Raw genomic sequence first — 20,991 nt, 5'->3', positions numbered from 1 at the left:
ACAACAAATACTGGTTGCAGCAAATCTTGAGGATCTGATTCATGTTCCTTGTTATTTACTCCTTGCTTATACAAGCTGGTACCATATTCCCTTCAGTCATGAAGGACAATGGCACAGGGAGCACCAGACACCACCCCTGTTGCCTACTACTGCCACAGGGAGCCGCAAAATTGCCCCTGTTGCCTACTACTGCCACTGCCAGGTTTTTTTCCATAAAAGTGTATGATAAAACATTTGGGGACACTAATCTTTTACTTCTATATCACTGACTGAAATAATAAAAAGGTTAATGCTATTTATGAATAGACTAATTATGCACTAATAATACACCATGCCATCACTCTGTATAGCAGATTCTGAACAATATTATATAACAATAGCTAAGTGACCTTTCTGACCATGAACTGCATGAACATACATACCATTTTGGCTGCTCTGATATTGAGCATAATAATAAGCATGGAATCCTCTTACAAAACTATTGTTACTTCCACTGCTGATGTAGATTACACTCAGACTGTTGGATGAAGAAAGGAAGGACTGTGTAGTTGAGCCACAAAAACTGCCAAGTAATGGAGAATTATATGGTGTTCCATCATACACAGATACATATCCCATCTCACAATTTCCAAGTCTAGGGAAACATAATTGAAGAAGGTTATAATTATTATTGTTTAAAGACTTTACAATCACACTTATATTTTCTATATCTTATAACATTCCATATAGGAAAATCAGGGCCATTTAGATCACATCCCTGGTCTGCCTAAATCATACTACAAGTGATGAGCGAATCTGTCCCATTTTGCTTTGCCAAAAATGTTTTTATGTGCAACAATTTTTCTTGTTCCAAATGCATTACAGTCAATGGATGTTTTTTTCTTGTGGTGACTTTTTTTTGTCTCAGAGACTTTCTTTTATCCAAATGCATTAAATCAATGCATTTGGATAATTGACAATAAGTGACAATTTTGTCTTGGTGACTTTTTTGTCACAGCAAATGTTTGCCACAATTTGGAGTAAAAATTTGCCAATTGCAAAAGGCAGAGATTCGCAGCGAATCCATTGCTGGCGAAATAATTCACTCATCACTATTAGCTACATTCAAACACTAAACCCTGACCCATCCAATTAAATCCTGTCAGACCCAACACAATACATCTTAAACAAGCATAGCCACTAATTTTGCAGATTATGAGTACCAAGTATAAGAAATAACTGGACCACTAATTATGTATCACTTTTAAGAACTTAATAACATATTGCATCTGAATTTGTATTTACAGAATCACTTATATAGTAAAATGTCTTGCCTGTTTTACTTACGCTGAATCAGTAAAATAGAGTTGGATTACATGATCGCTGCCAACTTGTATATGCCAAGAACAATGTGCACGTCTGTGTGAATATGGGTAAAATGGACTTTCAATGGTTCCCCAGTAATTAGTCAGAATCCCTCCACAGTTAACTGAAAGTGAACACAGTGATAATAAATGAAACATGATTTTTGTACCACTACACAAGCTATCATATAAAAAAACAGGAACATTAAAAATAAAGTTGTCTAAAATATTAGCATGGCTTGAATTTAGTCCTAAATTTCACTATATTGCTAATCTCACTATATGGGTAAAGTAGTACCAGTGCCCTCTTTAACTCTCATTAAACTGCATGCAAAAAATTATTTTGGGATAACTTCATAAAACCATGTGGGCAGAGCAATAGATGACTAAGCTAGTACCACATTATTGCTGGGGACACATGCAGTTGTGTTTGCACTAGCCCACATGCTTAATTTATCTTTTGCATACTGGTATCTATACAAGCACGTTCTGTATATATTAGCTAAATAAATACTTTATAGCTGTGCGAAATACTGATTTTATGCGAATTGTGTTTTCAGAAGTCATCGTTTTAAACCAAATACACACAATCCAATGGATTTTTTGCCAAATAGCAATTAGAGTAAAGTGTTTATTAATCTAAGTATGTTTATTAATCTAAGTTGAGAAGAACTGAGCATGCTCAGTAGCCAGCAACCATCAGCCAAAGTAAAGCCAAAGGGTTAGAGGAGAAGAAGCAATCCTAAGGGATTAAGTGGATGCTGCAGCCTTACTATAAACCTTTGAACAACTGGGGTTGCAGGTATGTAAAGATTTCAAAGAGGCTGTGGTTACGTGTCTTTTAAATTGTTCAATAATTTAGTTTAACTAGTTCAAAGTTTCCAAGTGGACTTTCATCAGACCTATAATTAGAACTTGCTCCAGGGCAGTATAATATATATGTATGTATATTTTTATGTTCATTTTATTTTACTGTGATGATTAAAATGATCATTCCTCCTTCACATAAGAGGAGTCTGAGATCTATGTAGAAATGAAACAATACCTTCTTGCATGTTTCTGTCTACAGATGTGTATGCAACCTGGAAACCAGAACGCTGAACACTGATATCGCTTGTGAATACAATTCCCACGACGTTAGCAGAAGAGGTAAACGTTTCATTGACTGGTATACAGATTTTTCTCATTGTCTGTGAGCTCAGCGGGATCCCATCGTATATGGTCACAGAGTCATACATACAATTTGGTGCAATCTCCAAGCTGTTCATAGGAAAAATAACCCATTCTTGTCATATAAAGTATTTGTCACAAAAATTTTCTTGCAGTGATGCATGTTTTATATAAATTCAAATTAATCAACATGCTATTTTCCTTTAAATTAATAGTGACTTATAAGAATATGAACATTTAGCAAAAGTGTAAAAAGGGCATAAAGTACCATGTTTTTGCAGCTTGACCTATTGAAATTCCCTGGTCTAGCCTGAGGCAAAACTTTTTGTACCCCTAGAATTGGGGTAAGAGTTCTGTTCTGACCTCTGTTTTATATGTTGAATGTGCTTCTTTCCTGTTCTCTTTTATGGAGTTCTTTGCTCCTATGTGACAATGTCGGACTACTCTTTTCACTATTCTCCAAGCTTCCTCATTATTTCAGCTGCATTTGATCACTTTTTATGTGATGATGGCAAATTGTCCATGCAATAAACAAAAGGATCTGTGGTTGTTGCCACTGCCAATCACAGACACTAATTGTGTTAAAGGACCAGTAACATAAAAAAAAAAAATGTTTAAAAATTCGTTAGAGCACAACAAAAAATGAACACAGAGACAATTGAAACTTTTAAATAGCAAAGACTTTATTAAGAAATAACTTACAGAAAGTCCACTTCCTGTCCTCTTCAGAAACGGCGAAAAGGCGACCATCCACACTGCAGCGATCGATTTCTCCTCCCTGGCTATTCACTGATGTCTTCATCCCGGCATCCAGCAACAGCAGTGTCTGTCACAGGCTCTTCTCTCCTTCACCGTAGATCGGCTTCCCTCCTCCGCTCTCCTCACCTCCCTCTCTGTCTTCCCTGCTCTCCTACTCTCAGAGAGAGACATGCGGCGCCTGGTTACATTCCAGTTATAGGCAGAACAGAAAGCCGCAGGTTCCTTACAGGCGTCCAGCAGCAGCATTGTCAGAGGCTCTCCTTTACCGTGCATCAGCTTCCCTCCTCCGTGACATGGGCAAGTTTTATAACTGGGGTAGACTCTTCAGCAAAGGCCTTTCCTACGCAGAAATATTCCAAATGTGAGCAAGCAGCCCACGAGAACAGTGAGCGATCCTTGTCTGTGCCCTCCACTCCCACTTGGGAACTGGCCTGGGATTAACCCTATCGCTGCTAACTGATCAGGATCCCTCAGCAGGCGCCACTTCTGATGGTTCTTCAGACGTGTTTTGTAAGAGGGCGGTGAGGAGAGCGGAGGAGGGAAGGCGATCTACGGTGAAGGAGAGAAGAGCCTGTGACAGACACTGCTGCTGCTGGATGCCGGGAGGAAGATGTCAGTGAATGGCCAGGGAGGATAAATCGATCGCTGCAGTGTGGATGGTCGCCTTTTCTGAAGAGGACAGGAAGTGGACTTTCTGTAAGTTATTTCTAAATAAAGTCTTTGCTATTTAAAAGTTTCATTTGTCTTGGTGTTAATTTTTTGTTGTGGTCTAACGAATTTTTAAACAGTTTTTTTTTATGTTACTGGTCCTTTAAGGAAATATATATACTGTGCATCACTGGTGAAGGATGTTAAGCATGAGCCCAATTTGCATTTATATGTAAACAAACAGAATGGTAACACCGGAATCATATTTATTAGAAACCAGTGGGAGGAGGGGAGGAGGTTAATTACAATATCCTTAGGAGCAATTCTGGGGCACCTGCCACCTATGTTTACAGCCCCAACGCTGCCCCCTGCACCTACCCCATCTCCCATAGTATTATGGTTGGAGTGGGTTGAGTAGGAGCCATATTTCTTTGGGGCAGCTATCTAACAGTCCATGGATAATTAAAGGAACAGTAACACCAAAAAATGGAATGACAATATAATGTACTGTTGCCCTGCACTGGTAAAACAGATGTTTGCTTCAAAAACACAACTATAGTTTATATAAACAAGCAGCTGTACAGCCATGGGGGCAGCCATTCAAGCACAGGATACACAGTAGATAACAGATAAGTGCAGAATAATCCCATTGTATACTACAGAGCTTATCTCCTATCTTATGTGTATCATGTGCCTTTTCTCCTTTTTCATAGCTACACAGCAGCTTGTTTATATAAACTATTGTAGAGTTTCTGAAGCAAATATACCAGTTTTACCAGTGCAGGGCAACACTACATTTTCATTATTTTAAAACACGTTCAGTTTTTGGTGTTACTATTATACTGTTAATATAGAATTCTTTACTTGTTTATAGACAGAACATAGGTGCATATTGTGCCTTTAACATGGTATGTTAGACCACAACACTTTCCTGCCATTAAAGTAATCATTTATGCCTATTCTTCTGTCATCAGAGACCAATGAACATAGACACCCCACCTTAAGGCACAAGCAAAAGGGCTTGATCTGACATCATCAGACAATGGTAGTTGCTAAAATATTTATAGATGTTGTGCAGAACTGACAGCATGCTGCTAGGCAGCTGGAAGGCATGTTTTGGAAAACACCATAGAAACGTAAGACTGGAGACCGACAGCAGCTTAAATAAATATGCCCCTTACTGTAAATTTCCAAATATCTACAAATGTTAACATCATACTGAAAGCTTATTTTATGGTGAACATTTATACACCATCTTTATGTATTACTTTTATCTCAATCAGTTTGATATGTATATATTTCTAAATCTCTTAATACATTTATCATCATACAGCATGAGAGAATAAAATAGAATATATTGACAGAGACTTTAGAGAGATTTAATATCTTTAAGAAAACGGAGCAGTGCAGATTTATGTTTTATACACCAAAGTAGACTTACTCTATATGTAGGAATGTTAACTCCACTTGTTTGTTAGGAGGAACCCGGATTTCCCAGCTACAGAATGCACTATTTGGATAGAGTTGAGGAAAATTTGGACTGGAAATAACTCCTGATCTATCTGTTAAGACCCCTCCACAACTATATGATGGTGCTGTAAAGACATAATACATTGAGCATGTGTTGATTCTTAAAAAAATATGGTTACATTCAATGTATTCAAAGATCTAGAGAAAACATTACTCACCCCCAGTTACCCATGGATATGTGGAGTTAGGATAACCTGGGGGAATGTAAAAACAACAAATTAGCAAAATACAAAACCCTTTTGTGCATAAAGAAATGCATGATGTTCTGTATAATTATGATTGGCACTGAAAAAGGAAATGACAATTTAGTATTAACAGGCACATTTTTAAAATTCTCTTTAATAGCTGTATACACTGCTACATTTTATTCTGAAAAGAAAACTGTTGTCAGGCTAACATACGTCATCAGTAAATCATCTGTCAATGCACTGACTAGAATTGCTATTTAGGGAATAGTTCAAACTACCGTTCTTATTTTCAAAGCTGTCTATAGTGTAACCCGTTATTACATTTGTTAACCGAGTGATACTGTGTGCAGGGGCGTAAATAGAGAGGAAACAGACCCTGTGTTTGGGGGCCCCCCTTTTCTGCCCCCACCCTCCGCGACCATGGGGTCTGCTTCCTCTATAGTTATGCCACTGACTGTGTGATATTTATGGAAGGTTTTCAGGAAATAGCTATCCAAGAATTCTGTACTGGGGACTCCACTTGACAGTATACTGAGGGCCCCACTATATGCTGGAAGTAAAGATTACAACAGATTGCAGAACTATCAATTGTAGATCTGTGGATAAAGATTCCTCTGCTAAAAAGTACAGTTCTGAATTTGTTGGGAAAGCCCAATGCAGCTGCAACCCTGCTACAACTGATATTCAGGTTGTAATTTTGCCTAATGTCCCTATAATCCACGTTGTTTGATGCTCCACTAAGGAGGCACTACACTGACTTTAAGTCTAAGGTTGTCATTGCCAGCTTTGCTATGAGTAAACATGTGCTAGAAGAAGACCCTGCAGATATATTTTTTATTAAAATATATGCAGTATATTGCATAGATTGTATAGAGATGACCACAAGGAAGGTGTTTTAATGTGATAATGGTTATTACTGAAATTACCTGGGGCAGCTGTTGCATTTGGTGCAAAGTCTGAAAAAACAATGATTATAAAATGTTATTACAGTATACAGCTTATATCTGAATATAATATTCAACTATATTTGAATATAAAAAAACAATGTCCAGTGCAAGTGACCATTAGTGTTTTATGAATGCCTGAGAGAAAAGCCAGACTACTGCCTACTTTATGTCAAATGTTGTGACACTGCAGAAAAGTTTGTAAACTTTTAGGGGTTTATTTATCAACGCATGAATTGTAGATCAATGTGAGCTTTTTTAAACCTCGAATGAACTCTTCAACTAATTTAAGATATAATTTGAATGGAAAAACTCGAGTCAGTGAGTTCAGGGTTAACAACCCGATAACTTTTGACATAAAAAAAACTCAAATTGCTTGAATTGATCAAATTTTCAAGTGAAACCCACAGAAAAAAACTCAAATCATGAAAACTATTAACATCTTCAAATAGTTAAAGGGACCTCTGCCATTGACATGACTTCGACAGGTTTTTAGATGTTGTATTTTTGGATTCAAACTATTTCCAGGTTTGGGGTATAATCAATCTCGAAAAATCTTAGTTTGTTTTTAAAAAACACAATAAAACATTTTTTTTTACCTAAGAATAATTTTTAACAAAAGATAACCTTGAAAATACAATTTTTTCCATGAAAAACACAACTTGACCATTAATAAATCCTCCCCTTAAAGTTTTTATATTTTCCAGATGGAATACAGTCTTTAGTTACTGGACTGTTGAAAATACAGTAGGAACATTGGAAGACAAAAATGTAACTCTTGTATGGGTGTGTATTTGTAAATATTGGCTTGTATACTGAAATGTTTCAATTCAGGGACAGAACAATTCAGCAATTTTAGGGGCCCCACTTAGTGCTCAGTATTAGAAATACTGAATGACCTGGAATATTTTGCAAAAGGAGTTTGCTTCCTTTTGCATGTTCTACCACATTTGAAAAGCTTACAGACAGGCTGTTTTTTTCTGATAAGAATTGTTAATAGTGTGTGTAAATCTGATAGGGACCTAAGGATGTAAACTTCATTGGGGCAGAGACTGATGGGAATGATGTATAATCTTTGTAAAGCCCTGTGAAAATTTGTCATCACTGACATAGTGGGACCTCAAGTTTAGGTAATGTTTTACTTGGGGTTCTACTATGTGCCTGAAGTACAGAACGCATAACTTTCTAATCTGTGGGTAAATCTTCTTTCACTTTGAAATGTGTACACACAGTCAAAACAGAAAGCACAGCCTCTAAAACTCAGCAAACTCATTCACTAAGATGCAAATTTTACTGAATGTTAGGGGCAGATTTATAAAAGGTCGAGGTGAATTTTCAAATGGAAAAAATCAGAATTTCAAGCTATTTTTTGTGTACTTTGAATAGGAATAGTCCAAATTCGATTCAAACCTGAAAAAAATTCAAAATTATAATATCGAAATTTATCATGTACTGTCTCTTTTAAAATTAGATTTCAACCATTTGCCATCTAAAACCTGCCAAATTGCTGTTTTAGCCTATAGGGGACCTCCTAGAACCTATTTGGAGTCAATTGGTGGACTTCAAATTTTGGGAAAAACTTTGAATTGAACTCGATTGAATGCGCTATTCCTTCCATTCGAATGATTTTAATTCGGCCGAATATGGACCTATTCGACCCAAAAAAAACTTTGACTTCATTTCGGTTGGTCTTTTTTAATTCGAATTTCTACGTTTTTTTCAATTAGAAATTCGACCCTTGATAAATACGCCCCTTAGTCTTTCGTCAGAGTTTACTTCACCACCTCAGACTAGATGAACTGCTCCATCTTCCTCAATTTATTTCAGTTACATCATATCCTGTCTGCCGGAAATGCATTAAAGTTGTAAACACGCTGGCGACTTGTCATTTTTTTTAACCGAGGTTGCCTGAAAAAGTCCTAACTATTAAACTTTTTTGTGTTAACATTTTTCCCCAGACATTTGAGGGGCATGGAACATTAGTTTTAAGGTGGGCATTAGAGGATCTCTTTTGTCTTTATTCAGGTTCATTGGACATTTGTAATAAAAAGTAGCCACTTCAAGCATTTGTACCAACATCTCTAATAAAGACATCCATACGACTTTATTGTACCCGCCCTATTCAAATTGACCTAAGCCTAAGAGGACGAACAGAGTTTCGCTAGGCAGAAACGATCACTTTGAAAACACTCGCACTGCCGAAGTAACACTAGCAAAAAGTCACCATCGTTCGGCACCAAGGATACAACTTCACATTTTAGTGAATCAACATAGTGTTAACTAATCTTCGCCTGGCAAAGTGGCGCAAAGTGTAGCGACGCGTTTGCTGGTGACAAGTTGCCCTTTAGTGAATTTGCCCCATGGTGTGTGAGTACTGCTTAATGTTCATGAAATTTAACATTTTCACTGAGGGCACTATAGATCTGACATAGAGACTAAGGGGTCAGTTTACTAAACTGCGGTAAATTTGACTTTTAGTTTCCGCATGTTATCTCTGAGAATATTTCCCCCCCAGAATATTCGCAGCGAGTAAGTTTACTAAACAGTTATTGTGATCATTGTGTCATTGTGATCACTTGCGGTAACTACGTTAACGAACCAGCTTACGTTAGCGGTAATTTTAGCGAGTTGTGAATTTTCTGGCAACAGATTGCGTTTGCGAATATTTATGCTATAAAATAGTCTTGTTTTATGGCGTTTATTATGGCATGATTCATGGCCAGATATGTATCTTCAAAACTGCTAAACTTTATAAATATTATCAACAACACAGTAAACAGATTTCACCCAATTAAACATGTATGCATCATATAAATCCACCTTTCAATACATCCAGTCACAAGACTTACCCCCTGCCAATAGAATCATATAAATAAAGTTCATAAACACGTTTTACCAATAAATCTTTGAGCATCATATAAATGTAGTTTAATCTAGGCTGACAAAGCCTTTGGTCCCTCCTAGCCGTAATAAATCGTCTTTCAGATGAAAAAGCTGCTGTAGCAGCAGACAAAAGAATAATCCAAAACATCTTTGATTATCCTGTCACTTCTCTCTTCTCCAGTCAGGAATGGCAACAGAAGCAGAATGATGGGTAAAACAAGGTGTTAGGGAAAATTTCCTGTCCCCTTGAGAATTTTCTGGGTATAAAATAAATTACCGCCACTATATAGATGGCGGTAAAATCTTGCGAATATTCTGGCATTCATTTTTCTTTCGTACATTTTGCTGTTTAGTAAACCAGGCATCAATGTGTACATAGCGTTATTATCACCATATGCGATAACTGGCAAAAACACATTTTTGCGCAAGAAATTCGCAAATTTATATTTACCGCAGGTTAATAAACTGGCGAAAACATATTCAGCGACAAATTTGTCTATATTTTGTGCGCATATTTTTACCGCACTTTAGTAAATGTACCCCCAAGACTGTTGCTGCCAATTTTGCTATCAATGAAAATGCACTGTAAGATGACCATATACAGGTATAGGATTTATTATCCATAATGCTTTGGAATATGAGTTTTCCAGAAAAGGGGTTTCCATAATTTGGATCACTATAACTTAAGTCTACTTAAAACATTTAAACATTAAAGAAACCCTATAAAATAGTTTTGCCATCAATATAGAGTTATGATAGTTAAGTTAGGATCAAGTACAGGGTGCTTACAGTGAAAAAGGGAATTACAAAAAATCTAAAGTTTGCTTAAAATAGACTCTATGAGAGATGACCTTCCCATAATTCATAGCTTTCTGGATAACAGACTTCCATATAAGGGATCCCCTACCTTTACTAAATTTCACTGATATCCAAGGTCTGGCAATAGACAGCAAGGTTGTACAATGTTAGCAAACTATTTCCAGTACAAATGCACAAAGGACCATAGAGTAGATGTATTAACACAACAGTGGTTATTAAAATTACCTGGGCCATCTGTCACATTTGTTGGAAAGTCTAAAAAAGTAATTATAAGAAAATGTTATTATAGTATACAAAACATGTCAGCAAACAAATTGTTGTTCTGTATTGTGTGAGAGAGTGTAAAGGATGTGCACAAAGGAAAACCACACCTTCTTATAGGTTAAGTATATATACATGCTTATCAAAAAATATCTCAAGCAGATTCATCCTATTCCTTGGTTTCTGTTCTGACTCTCCTACATAGGAACTCCATGTGGGGTATTTATTTTACAGTATTATGTGCACAGCCTTATATATGGCACAGGGGAAGATATATGTAATTGTGTAACCTGCTGTCTAATGGGAAGTAATTTTAAATCAGAAAAGAAAGAGAGAGAATTCATATTTACAAACGTGTTTGACACTTTGAAAACAGGACTAAACTTAAACCTTGTATTTATGTCCTTGTATGACTCAATGTTTAATTCCGTTGGCTAATATGATTGAAAATGTATAATTCCATAAACTAAACAGTGCAATTTGTACAGTTTTGTGTACACACACACAGCCACACACACATAAAGGCAAGCACATTTATGCATTGTTGCTCAGTTCTTTCTGCTTTAGTTTAAAATATGAGCCTTAGAGTCACATTTATGCCACCATTGCTTTCATCTGAGAGCAAAACTACAAGGTTGTTACTTGTGGTACAAGAAACAACCTTGTAGTTTTGTAGCTCTGCCTATTCATATATTTAACCAGGCACAAGGCAAGAACTGTAATTAAACTCATTATACTTATGATAGCTATTTCTTACTGTTTCAAAGACAATCTTAACTGCTTTAAAGGGGTCCTCCACCCCCCAAAATCTGAATGAAAGAATATGCAATTTTATGCAGCTTTCAAATATACATATCAGGTCTTAGTAAAGGTAACTGCTGCTGAAAGCATTATTTGTTTGTATTTATCATCTGCACTTCTGAAACTCTGACTCCTGAAACAATATTGCGGAAGCCAGTTAAGAACTGACAATGTCAATTACATTTTTTCAAGTGTTCAAGTGAGAGAACTAGAGAGGAGAAAGGGATAAAAAAAATCACTAACAACTGCAATTACATTTACAAATAACATTAATACCACTGAAATGGTCAACTTAATGTACACTAGAAAGTTTATTTCTTCACCATGCCCAATATGCACAAAAACAGGACCCAGACATCACTAGGGATGTAGCGAACTGCCGATTTGGTGTTCGCGAACTTCGAACACCCGCTAAAATCGTTCGAATCGAACGATCGAAGGATTTTAATCGTTCGATCGAACGATTTTCATTCGAATCGAACGATCGAAGCATCCGATCTAATGCTTTTCATTCGATCGAATGCTTACAATCGTTCGAACGAATGGAAATCGTTCGATTTTTAGCGGTCGAAGGAATTCGAATGGTCGAATGGTCGAACGATTTGTATTCGAATCGAACGCGAACTCAAAATGCGAACGTCGCGCGACGTTCGCGAACATTCGGCGGACGCGAACGGTCGAAGTTCGCGCGAACAAGTTCGCCGGCGAACAGTTCGCTACATCCCTAGACATCACAGAAGTTTGTTTGACACCCAAGTAAGCTCTACAGACTTCAGACTACAGAACGGAATAAAAGGTTAATGTTATTTGAACTGGGTTTTTTTTTGTTTTGTTATAAAGTACCTGGCCAGCTGTGTCGGTAAAATGAGGAGAATTCTGCAAGGAAGCCACTGTGGTGAATGATTGAATCACTCCTAAACTCAACTCCAATGATGTTAGAGGATGAAGTGAAAGTGTAATTTCCATGGCTGCAGATCTTTCCTAACTGAGGAGAATACCCAGGAAGCCCGTCATATATTATCACCCAGTCGTTAATACAGTTGGGTGAAGGTTCCAAACTGCATAATAACAATATAAGAAAAAATGGAAAATTTGTGCATATGTATTTATATCATTACATTATGATAACTTACAGTATTAGCAGTTTATTATTCTGAGACATAAATGAATGAACATATTTAATTCACCACATACTTACTTAAAATTCAGGAATCGCAATTCAATATAAAAACCTAAATATGTCCGAATGTCCCACACACAGTGAGAATGAGGAGGATAAGTGTTGGGGTACATCGGTGTATTAATAAACCCATAATATTGTTGCAAGAGTCCTCCACATGATGATGGTGTAGAGCCTGACATAAAAAATTTTATATAAATGCCTTGTTTCATAAATAGATCTGAATCAGTATATAGTTATACATGACTTACCAATTGCTGAGTTCCAGGTTGTATAATTATATGCAACTGCAATTAGAACGAAAGCATGTTATATTTTTCCAAATAAAACAGTTTAATGCTTAACATGTTGTACCTTATGTTTTGGAGTTACAAATATCAATGCTACCGCCATGACTGTTTCTTACAAACCTCTTCTGTTATCAACCAAATGTTTAATTTGTAGCGGAGATAAATGTTGAGTGTTAAGTTTTTATGTTGTCAATGTAACATATTTTCATTATATTTGCTGAACTCCAAGAAGCATTCAAAAAGCACAAAACAGGATTCATGGAGGGAACGTGCTAAATATGTAAATTCGATATACATTAACACAATTAAGAATACTTTACAAACTGAGATTGTCAAAAAAGTTTTTTGTAGCAAAAAAATGCAAATCTCAGTTTCTGGAAACTCAAATACTCAGCATTTATTAAGCATACACACTTAAAATTTGAATTAAAAAATGCATCTAAATGATTGTGCTTTCCATGAAAAGTCAATTGGAATTAGATTTTAGATTTTTTTTTTTTAAATATAAAAAAAGTTTTTTACATTTTGATATTAATTCAAACCTTTCTTATCTTTCCCTTACAGTCAGGACAGTGTTAATAAATGAACTGCTGGGAATGTTTCAGGATTAAATAACATTTTCTTAAATCTACCCCATACTGTGATCTTGATAACAGCCATTAAACATATTTCATTTTCTGCCAAATGGACAGCTAGAAGCTGGAAGGAAGGCACAAAAGTAGAAATCCATACAAGTATATTCACAAATTTTTCAAAATTAACACCAATTTTCTGCAGAATAAATGAAACATTAGACACTGTTCAACTTTTCTGATATATATTAAAAAAACAAACAACTTGAAACAATGTTTTATGTGGTTTATATTTTTATCCTTATACTATAATTTCTTATATGCATATATGATACATATGGAATTACTAAATAGACAGTGGTTTAAACATTCTCCTGGTAAAATCCTGAAATCATGGGAGTCACCTTTTATGTCACCATTCGGGGTTTTCAGGCAAAAACACGAAAAAATTTAGTGCTTCGTGAGAAAGTCTGAAAAAATTATACGAGTTTTCGCTCGATTTTATCGAGTTTTTTTTAATGATAAATAAGACAAAATCGTGGATGGGAGCTTTTTTTATTAAAAAAATTGACAAAATTGGATTTTAGTAAATATCCCCCTTAATCTCACCCCAAAGCCAATCGCTGTATTCAAAACCACTTAAATATCCATGTGTCTACATTTTGCATCCAAGAAGCTCTGAGTATTGCTGTTCCGGGCCACTACAAAAGGCATTTTTGTGTCAAATGTTAACAACCTAGAGAGGTTATCAACAAACTCAAAATTTACAGGATCCCTACACTACCACAGCATTATGTTATTGTTTGTTTTGCATCACCTTGTCATTTACTTGTATGGTTTGTACCCTTCCCATGTGACCCTGTGTAATATCAGGAAATGATCACTTTAGCTGCCATCTTCATAGTGTACACAGCTAGCACATCACTATCTGTAGTAATCCTACCCTATCCAGCCTCGTGGTAGCATCGTTGGTAGGATTATATTTTTATCCTTATACTATCATTTCTTATATGCATATACTGTATGAAACATATGGAGTTTCTAAATAGACAGTGGTTTAAAATTTCTCCTAGTAAAATGCTGACATTATGGGAGTCACCTTGTATGTCACCACTCCCATACACAAAGCCACCATTAAGATTCCCAAGACCCCAGGGAAACATAAGCTCCAGGCTCTCAGTAGAGATAAAATAGTAAATTATGTATTACCTGTTGGTCTAACAGTAGAACCTATGGAGGATTCTGAAAAAAAAAATCAAAATTTAAATCCTGTGACCAAGAAAAATGCTTTAATACTTTGTCTAAACAAGATATGATTCTTTTATAGAATACAAAAAAAAAACAGCCACAAAATATGGTGCTCCAAACCATATTTTATTAAATCGCAAAGGCCCTACTGGACCTTATACTGTATGTGATTACAAACACATATACCACCCATAGAAAAGCTCTAATTCATTTACACTGTGTGCACTGAAAGGAATCCTATGCTTGTTAGACATAAAAGTATAAAAACTTTTGATGGGCGGCATTGTAGGGCAAAGAACAAATACTGTCTCTTCATATACTGTAACATTATATATATTGTTTTGGTTCCTACCAAAACTTTACACAACATATCCACAACAAATTATTCATACTCAGTTTGCATTTAAATCTATACAAGTTCATTTTTAGTAAACTGTGTATATGGTGCCCCCTAGCTGCAAGACATTGCATAAGCTGTATCTGACGAAACAGGGCAAACAATTGTATATGCTGAGCTTCCTATAATAGGGCAGAGCATCCACGTACACAAGGCCAGGTGGATCCAGTGTAATATGTACTTCCAAATATCACATTCCCTACATTGACCCTTGAATGTATAGCCCCTTTGACCAGTCATTCACTATTTTCACTGACCAGGCTGGGCTGGGTTAGGAAAGAACTGTTCAGGCGGTCAGTTGATTATACAGGTGAGTATCAGGTTAGGATCTGACTAGGTTGAAATTGACCACTGGTATTGTACTTTTTGAAGGAATCTACTTGGGAAGGCCTACATGAGCAAGTGCTGGGGTAGAAGCAGACAAAGAAAGAGAGAGAGAGAAAAAATGGTATTTCTGTAAGATGCCAGATATTTCTGAGTGTGAAAAAGCCTGTTTGCAGAAAAGTGTGCTCTACTTAGGGTGCGGAAGAAAAGGGAGTCCTTGTCAGGGCTCTGAAAAAACTGCTACGTAAGTGGGGACCAATGAGTATCAACCTTTCCTCTGTGTGGATCAAAGAAGTTCCCAGAAAGAGGTATTACAGGACAGTTCTATCACACTCTGCAGGCTCCAAGACAGAGATAAAATCCAAAAATAGTCTAATACTATTTTATTCAATAAAATCCTTAAAAAACGAAGTTTCCTCGTGAGGCAACTTCGGGCGACTTCGGAAAACGAATCGCCGCATGTGATTAGCGCCGGCGTTTTTTCATTTTAGCCGGCGCAGAGTGAGGGAAGGCGTTTGGGGAGATTGGTCGACGCAAAAACTAGGCGATTAGTCGCCAGGCGACCAAATCTCCCCAAAACGCCCAGTGTGACCTGACCCTAAGAGTCCTTATAACATTGTTTACATATCAAATATTTACATACCTGAGCAGATAACACCAGCATCTTCTACTGATGTACAATCATGAATGCCCCAACCATTATAAGGACACTGCCATAAATATTGTTCTGTTCCACTGCAATTGACATTATCCATTAAGATACGCCCAGAGCCTTGTCCAAAATATGCATTGCCGACAGCTGCTACAGCAGATCCACAGCCCAACTGTCTGCATACGACAGTTGCATCATTAATGTTCCATAGATCATCACAAACTGTGCCCCAAGAATTCTGGTAATAAATCTCCACACGTCCAGCACACCTATCGATGCCGCCCACAAGCCGGAAACTGTAAAATTCTGAATTTAAAAAAAAAAAGCATTTCAGATCAATGTGAGATTGACTGATAATACAGTAGCTTTAAATGATGAAGATAACCCCCAGTACTCAAGTACCTCAGTAACTAGAACATTTATGAGCACAATCTGAAACAAGAAGTAAGTTTCAAAACGCATAAAAATCACCAGTACAAAAAGTGCAAACAATTATTGAATCTAATATAACAGAGTTCATCTAAATAACACAAAAACCTTGTATAGGGACATACAATAATAATGGTCATCTGTGGAATAAGCTTTAAAGGCAATCCTCCCTCTTCTTTATATATATATATATATATATATATATATATATATATATATATATATATATATATATATATATATATATATATATATATATATATATATATATATATATTAGTACAGAAATATGCTTCAATTGCTTTCTATATAAAATACCAAAGAGAGTTCCAAGCTCCAATAAGGAAGTAGGAATCGAAACACTCCTGTCATACAAAATACTTACAGGAATGCCAAAGCCCATAGACTTTTTGGATCTAATTCTTCATTACAGTAATGAACACCAACCCAACTGGAAAAGAGGTAAGCCTATAGATTGTCGAGTGAATGGCTATGATGATAATTTAGTATGTATACAATGTCTTATATACAATTGTGGGTCAAAAGTGCTTAGTGCTACACCAATGATTTTGTGAAATCAGATTGTTGACAAATTTTAATTATTGTGTGGGATCAATTTCTTAAAAGATATATATAAGAAATATTATATAAACACACCCAGGAACTACCAAGAATAGACCTATGCTGGGCAATGAGATAGTATACGCAGGCCCTTTAAATATTTGAATTTCTCATGTATGCGCGATGATGTCACCAGCGGTCCAACCTGGAAGCATATGGCGCGCGTTATTTACCAGCTGCGATCGACAGAGGAAGACACAGAGGGCGTCCTATCCGGGAGCGCGGCGCAGCCGCTACACCACCAGGGATTCTCACAATAACATAAATAAATCCGTCGGTGTACTGTACGCGTATGGGTAAACAAAAGTCATGTGGGTTGCAGCGGTATTGAAGGAAGGTACTGCACACAGGATTGTTATCCCAGGACCAGTTTCCCAAGGGAATCAGTATAGGCATGTTATGAATGTTAAAATATTATCTTGTGTTAAAAAGTTAATGCTTTTATTATATATGCATATGGTCAAAATATGTGAGCATGTAATGGTTAATAAAGATGATGTGGCCAATTTTATCCATCAAAATTCTGGATGTTTTTATTGGCTGTAGTGATTGTTTTAAGGTTGAAGTTTGTAGCACTGGGGTACCATTGGTGAATGTTAAATTAAAATGTCCCCTTCCCCCCATGGGCCTTTCTCAGTCATGTATATTGTTGATGAGTTCCTCAATAGATTATATAAATAATAAAAACAACCTAGGAAGCTATAAATACCTGGGCTTGTTGGGTAGGTGGTTGTGGTAGAATTCAGACCTAGGGGAAAAATATGTACACAAACTTTTTTAATTTCAGGACATAATAAAACATTTATAAATAGAGCAATATTATTTACCAAATATACTGTATTTTGGTGTCTCCCATAAAAGTGTATAATTAAAGACATTCAAGGAGAACAAAGTCCTATCCATTTGTTTTTTACAGTCTCTTTATTCTAATATTTAGGGGGTTATTTATGAAAACTGATGTCCCTATTCCAACTTGAAGATATTGTGCTTCGCGCTGGGTTTAACTCGATAACCTGAAAAAAATCGGGGTTTTCAGGCAAAAACACGAAAAAAAATTGTGATTCGTGAGAAAGTCTGAAAAAATCATACAATTCGAGTTTTCGCTCGATTTTCTCGAGTTTTTTTTAATGATAAGACAAAATCGTGGATGGGAGCTTTTATTATTAAAATAAATAGATAAAATTGGATTTTAGTAAATATCCCCCTTAATCTCACCCCAAAGCCAATCGCTGTATTCAAAACCACTTAAATATCCATGTGTCTACATTTTGCATCCAAGAAGCTCTGAGTATTGCTGTTCCAGGCCACTACAAAAGACATTTTAATCAATTGATTATTCATATTATTCTATTACAATGGTAGCGTATATTTGAATTCTATGTATCTATTTATGTATGTATCTATTTTGGGTAGATGTGTGTACATGGGGCATAATATATGTATATGTATGTATGTCATGCCCCCAGCATTATGTTATTGTTTGTTTTGCATCACCTTGTCATTTACTTGTATGGTTTGTGCATTGTTATAGAAATGTGCTTCCTAGGCCACCATACCCTTCCCATGTGACCCTGTGTAATATCAGGAAATGATCACTTTAGCTGCCGTCTTCATAGTGTACACAGCTATTACTATATGTAGTAATCCTACCCCATCCAGCCTCATGGTAGCATCGTTGGTAGGATTATATTTTTATCCTTATACTATCATTTCTTATATGCATATATGATACATATGGAATTTCTAAATAGACAGTGGTTTAAACTTTCTCCAGGTAAAATGCTGAAATTGTATGTCACCACTCCCATACACAAAGCCACCATTAAGATTCCCAAGACCCCAGGGAAAAATAAGCTCCAGGCTCTCAGTAGAGAAAAAATAGTAAATGATGTATTACCTGTTGGTCTAACAGTAGAACCTATGGAGGATTCTGAAAAAAAAATCAAAATTTAAATCCTATGACAAAGAAAATGTTTAATACTTTAAACAAGATATGAATCTTTTATAGAATACAGAAAAACATAACGACCACAAAATATGGCACTCCAAACCATATTATATTAAATCGCAAAGGCCCTACTGGACCTTATACTGTATGTGATTACACACATATACCACCCATTCAAAAGCTCTAATTCGTATACACTGTGCTCACTGAATGGAATCCTATGCTTGTTAGACATAAAAGTACCGGTATACAGTGCTTGCACTCACACTAACATGGCATTTGCCTGTAAACACAGTATGTAACTGTTAATTACTGTATCAATTACTCTTAAAATGACTTACTTGTGGTTGTTGAAGCATTTTGTGTGCTAAAATTTGATGCTGAAAATAAAGATGGAAAAAAAAGGGATGGACCTGTGTAAGTTATGCCAGAAAGTCAGGCAGGCAACAAAAACAAAAAAAGGCAACCTAAGATACAGTAACAAATAGGGAAGATACTCTCTTTGTAACTATGTGGTGCCGGGCCCCTCCACAAAAAATGTTCCTAGGCAAGCGCATGCAACCAACCCAGTACAACCCGCTCCCCCAACCACCTCCATCCTGCCCAATTGAACCCCCTCAGGTCTCAGGTAGGAGAGTGGCTAGGGAGTGAGGATTTCTCTACTATAGAGGATGCAGACCCTATAGTCCAGCCCCCTCACACAACCACAGGGTTTGTTTCCTCTATAGCTACTGTATGCCACTGTTCATAAGAAAAAAAAATTAGCAATTAGGAAGAGGCATTCTATACCATTATGAGTGATAGGTGCCTGTATATTGATATATAGGCTGTAACCTTTTTGGCTCCTATAAAAATCTAAGGGGCCGATTTATGAAAGTTCATAGAACATTCAATTCTCCGAATGATACTTTTTTGCACAAACTATCTAATTTTTCCACAAATCCGATTTTTTTCCTTAATTTATCTAGAACATGCAGCCAGCCCAGGGCAACCCACTCCCCCAACCACCTCCCCTCCTGCCCAATTGCACCCTCCAGCCCGCTCTCCGGTATGAGAGTTGCTAGGGAGAGGGGATTTCTATACCATAGAAGAAGTAGACCCTATGGTCCAGCCCCCCCCCCACACACAACCACAGGGTCTTCTTCCTCTGTAGCTACTCCACTGATCATAAGAAAAAATAAACTGCAATCAGGATTTCACAAAATCAGGCATTTTTCATAATTATGAGTGAAAATAGCCTGTTCATTGAACTAACATTTGCCACCATTTGCCAATTGAAAAAATACCTCTAGTTACTGTAGTGGTTATTGTGTTGAAAATTGAATCTGAAAGAAAAGAGTGAAAATGCACATTAGAAGGTGGCATCAGTAGTACTGGGTTACTATTATGGGACTTCCAATTTCTAAAGGTGGTATTAAATAAAGGTGGTAATTAATCCAGAAACATACCATATCAACTACTCTTGAAATTACTTAATTGTGGTTAATGAAGTATTTTGTAATCTGAAATTTGATGCTGAAAAAACATGATGAATAAACATGAAAGGCTCTGTATAAATTATGCCAGAAAACCAGTGTGATAAAAAACATAAGAATGCACAAATATTCTAATACCCTGATCAAACAAAAAATGTGGTATTAAATCCAGAGACATACCGTATAATTACTCTTGAAATGACTTACTTGTGGTCGATGAAGTATTTTGTGTTCTGAAATTTGATGCTGAAAAAACATGATAAATAAACATGAAAGGCTCTGTATAAGTTATGCCAGGGTGATAAAAAACATAAGAAGGCACAACCTAAGGTTCAGTAACAAACAGGGAAGATTCTCAATCATAAGAAATAAAAATCAGGTTTCAAAATCAAGCATAAAATGTAGCCTGTAGATTGAAATATCTTTCTGGGGGGATCCCTGTGTTAAGGGCATATTTATCAAGGGTCGAAATTCGAATTCAAAAAGACCAACCGAAATTAAGTCAAAGT

At 36.3% G+C, this 20,991-nt stretch overlaps 1 protein-coding gene across 1 annotated transcript in view; it reads right to left on the bottom strand.

The window, feature by feature from the left end:
• Positions 1-20,991, bottom strand: part of LOC108716130 (deleted in malignant brain tumors 1 protein) — a 47,207-nt gene that overhangs the window by 13,533 nt on the left and 12,683 nt on the right. Inside the window, exons 6-22 of the mRNA XM_041563735.1 lie at positions 20,690-20,728; positions 20,294-20,332; positions 19,349-19,387; positions 18,957-18,989; positions 17,769-17,807; positions 16,001-16,315; positions 14,598-14,630; positions 12,778-12,813; positions 12,545-12,701; positions 12,190-12,404; positions 10,510-10,539; positions 6,565-6,594; positions 5,609-5,644; positions 5,362-5,515; positions 2,389-2,603; positions 1,327-1,468; positions 423-634 (exon numbers count right to left, since the gene is read on the bottom strand). Coding sequence (XP_041419669.1) covers positions 423-634; positions 1,327-1,468; positions 2,389-2,603; positions 5,362-5,515; positions 5,609-5,644; positions 6,565-6,594; positions 10,510-10,539; positions 12,190-12,404; positions 12,545-12,701; positions 12,778-12,813; positions 14,598-14,630; positions 16,001-16,315; positions 17,769-17,807; positions 18,957-18,989; positions 19,349-19,387; positions 20,294-20,332; positions 20,690-20,728 — 1,764 coding nt within the window. The remainder of the gene's footprint in view (positions 1-422; positions 635-1,326; positions 1,469-2,388; positions 2,604-5,361; positions 5,516-5,608; positions 5,645-6,564; positions 6,595-10,509; positions 10,540-12,189; positions 12,405-12,544; positions 12,702-12,777; positions 12,814-14,597; positions 14,631-16,000; positions 16,316-17,768; positions 17,808-18,956; positions 18,990-19,348; positions 19,388-20,293; positions 20,333-20,689; positions 20,729-20,991) is intronic.

Source organism: Xenopus laevis, chromosome 5L (assembly GCF_017654675.1).
Source record: "Xenopus laevis strain J_2021 chromosome 5L, Xenopus_laevis_v10.1, whole genome shotgun sequence".
Taxonomy (NCBI): Eukaryota; Metazoa; Chordata; class Amphibia; order Anura; family Pipidae; genus Xenopus; species Xenopus laevis.
Note: the sequence above shows the minus strand (reverse complement) of the source record. Positions and strands in the feature narration are given on the sequence as shown.